The sequence below is a fragment of the Amblyraja radiata genome, chromosome 6 (assembly GCF_010909765.2).
Source record: "Amblyraja radiata isolate CabotCenter1 chromosome 6, sAmbRad1.1.pri, whole genome shotgun sequence".
Classification (NCBI taxonomy): domain Eukaryota; kingdom Metazoa; phylum Chordata; class Chondrichthyes; order Rajiformes; family Rajidae; genus Amblyraja; species Amblyraja radiata.
Genome location: NC_045961.1, coordinates 24,669,216 through 24,674,429, shown reverse-complemented (window position 1 = coordinate 24,674,429; position 5,214 = coordinate 24,669,216). Strand labels below are relative to the sequence as shown.

The window sequence follows — 5,214 nt, the reverse complement described above, 5'->3', positions numbered from 1 at the left end:
TCCTCCCGTGTAGTACGTTAATATTACACCCTGTAAAGGGGGCTGTAAACTACACTCTCCAGTCCGCCAGGCAAGTGAAAAGCCCGCCGATTGATGTGAGAATTGTTTGTAGGGAAGAATGGGCGTGGCGGCGAGTGACGGGCGGCATCGATTTCCCATTCACTAATGCAGAGTGAGAATGAGAAGCCGGGGAGGAGAGCACAGTGCCAGTGAGCACGACCAGCACAACAGCGAAGCGCTCCTGATCCCAGGGCTCCTTCCCCCTTGAAATGTCACTCAGCATGGATCGAGGCTTGGGCCGGCGTGCTGTCCACCACACCAAGGTCCAGGTAAGAACAGATATATAAACCATTGCTGCAGCCCGGCTACCGAAACGTGAAAGTGTTGGAGAAACTGTATGACCGCTTGCAGTCAGTCAGCCCAACTGATGCACAAAGTTTAGAACTAACCTTTTAGTGCTTGCACCGCTGCACAGAGTGAGCGGAAGCATTGTTATTCATGGTGATCATCCGTTTCGTTTACTTTTTGAACTACTTACCTTCTTCTGTTTTCCTGCAGGAAACGTGCCGGTGTTTTTTCCTGGTGGGATTGCTTCTCGCTGGCATGAGCCTGGCGTCTGACCTGGTCTACAGAGTGAAGGAAGAGTCCCCGAGCAGGACCCTCATAGGCAACCTGGCCACCGACCTCAAGCTGGGAGGCTCGCCCGACTCCGGCGTCACCTACAACTTGGCGTCGCAACCGGTGGACGGGCGCTTCGTGGATCTGGACCGGGACACGGGGGAGCTGCGGACCTCAGACTCGCAGCTGGACCGTGAGAGGTTGTGCCCCGAAGAGCCGGAGCAGGAATGCTGGCTCTTCCTCGATGTCATCTTGCTGCCCGCCAGCCTCTTCAGACTGCTCAAGATCAGCATCTTGGTGGAGGACATCAACGACAACCCGCCGCGGTTCCCTGCCGCCAGCATCGGCGTGTCGGTGGCGGAGAACGCCGAGCCGGGTTCCCGCTACTCGCTGGAGCCGCCGGCAGAGGACGGAGACCCGGGCGTTCACGGGGTGCAGAGCTACCGGCTGTCCGGCGACCACGCCGGCTTCTCGCTGGTCACCGAGCGGACTGGCGGCGGCGGCGGCTCCCCGGTGCCGTGGCTGGTGTTACAGGCGCCCCTGGACCGGGAATCCCGAGACCTGTACCAGATGGTGTTGGTGGCCGAGGACGGCGGCTCTCCCCGCCGCTCCGGCACCGCCAGCCTCACCGTCACCGTCACCGATGTCAACGACAACTGCCCGCGTTACACCGAGTCCAGCCTCAACATTACGGTCGGCTCCAACGCCACGGTGGGCAGCCCGCTCGCCCGGCTGCTCGCCACCGACCCCGACCTGGGCTACAACGCCCGCATCGTCTACTCCTACGGCGACCGGGTGCCCGCCAGCTCGGCGCGGCTCTTCAGCCTGGACAGCAGCTCGGGGGTGATCCGGTTGGCCGACCCCATCCTGGGCAGCACGGCGAGGCTGCACCGTTTGACTGTGTTGGCCACGGGCACCGGCTGCAGCCCGGTCACCGCTGCCGTGCGTTTGGCCATCCAGCCGCTGCAGCCGGCGCCGCCCCGGGTCAGCCCTCGCTACATCGCCGTGCAGTCGGACGGCGTGGTTTACCTGAAGGAGAGCGAACCCGCCCGCACACCCATCGCCTTATTCACCGTCAGCGACCCCGAGCGCCGCCGCCCTCCCCGCTGCTACCTGCAGGGCCCGGGGCCGTTCCGCCTGGCCCCCTACCGCGCCTTCCGAGACGAGTACCTGCTGGAGACCTCGCAGGAGCTCGACTACGAGCTGATGCCCGAGTACGAGGTGACCGTGGTGGCCGAGAGCGCCGACGGCCTCGCCCTCCGGACCCACCTCAAGATCCGGCTGCTGGACGAGAACGACAACTCGCCCGTCTTCCTCCAACCCTTGTTGGACGTGGACATCGAGGAGAACAAGCCGGCCGGCAGCTTCCTGGCCAGAGTGGAGGCCAGCGACGCGGACAGCGGGCGGATGGGCAGTGTCACCTTCGCCCTGCTCCCCGGAGCCCTGCCCGTCTTCGGCCTGGACAAATACAGCGGGGTGCTCACGGTGGCGGCGCCGCTGGACCGCGAAGAACAGGAGAAGTATCGCATCTTGGTCAAGGCTATCGATGGCGGGACCCCGGCCCGGGAATCGACGGCCACCGTCCTCCTCACCGTGCTGGACACCAATGACAACAGCCCCAGGTTCATCAACAAGGACTTCAACTTCTTTGTCCCCGAAGACCACCCGAGTTTCAGCGAGATTGGAGTGATCGGCGTTATGGATGCTGACGCTGGAAATAACGGCTGGGTGGCTCTGTCCATCCTCAACGGCAGTGACCAATTTGTCATCGACACGGGCAGGGGGAACCTCATGGCTAAAGCCCCCTTGGACCGGGAGCAGCAGAGCTCCTATGTTCTCTGGGTCCAAGCTACAGACGGCGGGGTGCCTGCTCTGTCCACTATAGCGAAGGTGACTGTTCTCCTAACGGATGTCAATGATAACCCACCGTTGGTCTTGTTCCCTCAGTCCAATCTCTCTTTTCTTCTGGTGGCCCCATCCACAGCTCCTGGGTCTTCCATCACCGAAGTGTATGCGGTTGACAAAGACACGGGAATGAATGCTGTCATTGCTTACAGCATCATTGGCCACAGAGGACCCCGTCCAGAGACCTTTGTCATTGACACAGGAACGGGTAACATCACCTTAATTGGGACTTTGGTGAAGAATGACTATGGACTGTATAGACTGCTGGTCAAAGTCAGCGATCACGGTTACCCAGAGCCACTTCACTCCACAGTCATAGTCAACCTCTTTGTCAATGAAACATTGAGCAATGAAAGTTACATAGAAAACCTGCTGAGGAAGGAGCCCGACATCAGGATTGAGGAAAGTCTCCCAGAGACCAGGACTGACCCTTTTCAAACAGAAGTCAACGTATTCCCCTGCCAGACTGTGTTGATAGCACTATCTGGTTTATGCTTTGGCCTTCTGATCTTGGTATTTGGTTTGGTGAGTTACGTTTCGCTCAGAAAAAGGAAGCACAGACGTAAAAATTTCTGCGTTGGAGAGGTTGATATCCCATTAAACAAGATTGCTTCATGTACATCATTGAAGAAATCAGTGATTTAGATTTGTAATTGAGACTGGACAGATGACAATTGATCAGGGCGCATCAATGAGGTTACCATCATCTTAGTTTAAAATGTATTTGTCTGAAGGATTTATGTTACTGAGCTCCAATCTGATCAGCAATCAATGAATATATTGTTTACAGAACCAAACTACACCATGTAGTTGAAGATAGTATTCTCTTTGCAAAATTGCACACTGTTATTTTGTACAAAATGCTTAAACTTGCACACTTGGATATATGATTGATCCCAATGCTTCATTTTATAACAACAAAACGCAGGGCCACAAACTCCAGAAACAAAGAACTGCAACAATCCAATTCAACTCTTGCTTCTTTCTATGGCTGACCAAGCAATCAGAAAAAAGATACGGTATGTTGCTGAAATCTGTTTCTTTATTGCATTTGGCTTCAATGATGAGATGGTGATGGATATGTGGAATGATGAGATGACCTTGAAGATCTCGATCACTCTTGAAGTGCTATTTTTTAAAAAAACTTGCAGATTGATTATTAAGATAACTTTGTCAAAATAGTCTGGGAGTAAAATTGGGTAAATTAAAATATAACATGATTATATAACTAAAAGAAAGGGGATATAAATGATCAGTCTCTACATCACTCCTAGGTAATACTAGGATTTCTGTGTAAAATGTTGTGAATATGTTTAGTTTTAGGACAGTTTATTTGCCAAATGTTGGAACCATTATACAATTGAGAAGTAAAGGAGACTCACATTTCTTTAAAAGCATCTAGAAATGTTCAAGATTCTTCTATTGAAGTATTTTTAAGAAACACCAATTAATTTTACTTTCGAACAATGTGTAACACTACTCTTTATCATTTCAGGTTGCCTTCAGTTCCAAAACTATTGATTGAAGCTATATACATTGAAAAGCAGCAGCAATGAACATTACCAAACATAATTAGGTTTTGAAAATCATGAAGTCGCTTTTCTTCCTTAAATGAGTCCCTTCTGACACCAAATGAATTTTATTGAACTGGGCAATCAGACGAATATTGGACAGAAAATTAAAGCAACATAAGAATTTCACTGTACCTTAATTGATACATGTGACAATAAACTGACCTTGAAATTTTGACCTTGAAGGTCTTGGATCAAAATATGTAATGCTGGAATTCCAAAAAAAATCTCTGGAGCTCTCAACAGATGAAGCAGCATCAGTGCAGAGAGAAAATTCAATAGATAGACTCAAAAAAGCTGGAGTAACTGTCAGACAACATCTATGGAGCTAAGGAATAGGTGACGTTTCGGGTCGAGACCCTTCTTCAGATTGAAAAATTCTATGTTTTGGTTGAAGATTCTCCAGCAGAACTGGAAAAATGAGAAAATTAGCATTAAATTGCAGATATTTTGTAATTTAATATGCTTTTTATCTGACTTTTCCAGCTGTGGGGAGGAGATCTTTACCAGAACAAAAGGAGTTGACTTTGTTTCTCTCACCATGGTTGCTGCTTCACCAGAGCGCTTCATGGATTTTCTGTTTTTGTTTGAAATAGGTGATTAACTGGCCTTGTTTCAAGTTTCACCCAGAATATGGGAATTGAATTTAAACTGGATTCAATTATCTGATGAGAAAATTATGACCAACAATATTTGTGTAAATGACTTAATTTGTGACCATTTGTATTGAAGTCTACAACAGCTATATGAAACATTTTGTTGCAAATAAATTATTTATTTTTTATTTAAAATTATGAAGTTAAGACTTTAAATAAAAACTCAATTTGTAAAATATGGAATATATGTTATTTTTCAAGATGTAACGTTCAAAGAGCTAGTAAGGAGGGAGTGGATAAGATGGGAGTTATTTTTCTGGATTGCAGGAGGCTGAGAAGTGATGTAATAGAGGTACTTTATATAAAACTACGAGGGACAAAGATAAGATGAATGGTTGGTCTATTTCCCAGGATAGCGATGTGTAATATTAGAGTGTATAGATATAAGGTGAGGGGGGAAGGATTTAAAGGGAACCTGAGAGACAACCTTTTCACACAGAGGGTGATGGATATGTGGAATTAGC

The 5,214-nt window shown here is 49.2% G+C and overlaps 1 protein-coding gene across 1 annotated transcript; it reads left to right on the top strand.

Annotated features, from left to right (window-relative positions):
• Window positions 1-204: 204 nt before the first annotated feature.
• pcdh20 (protocadherin 20) lies at window positions 205-4,852 on the top strand. The gene is made up of 3 exons (XM_033022319.1): window positions 205-329; window positions 559-3,542; window positions 4,019-4,852. The coding sequence occupies exons 1-2, from the start codon at window positions 270-272 to the stop codon at window positions 3,166-3,168; spliced, it is 2,670 nt and encodes an 889-aa protein (XP_032878210.1). The 5' UTR covers window positions 205-269; the 3' UTR covers window positions 3,169-3,542; window positions 4,019-4,852.
• The last annotated feature ends 362 nt before the right edge of the window (window positions 4,853-5,214 follow it).

Coding starts and splice junctions, on each gene's coding strand:
- pcdh20 (XM_033022319.1), top strand. CDS start 270: ATGTCACTCAGCATGGATCGAGGCTTGGGCCGGCGTGCTGTCCACCAC. Junction 330..558: donor TCCACCACACCAAGGTCCAG/GTAAGAACAGAT, acceptor GTTTTCCTGCAG/GAAACGTGCCGGTGTTTTTT.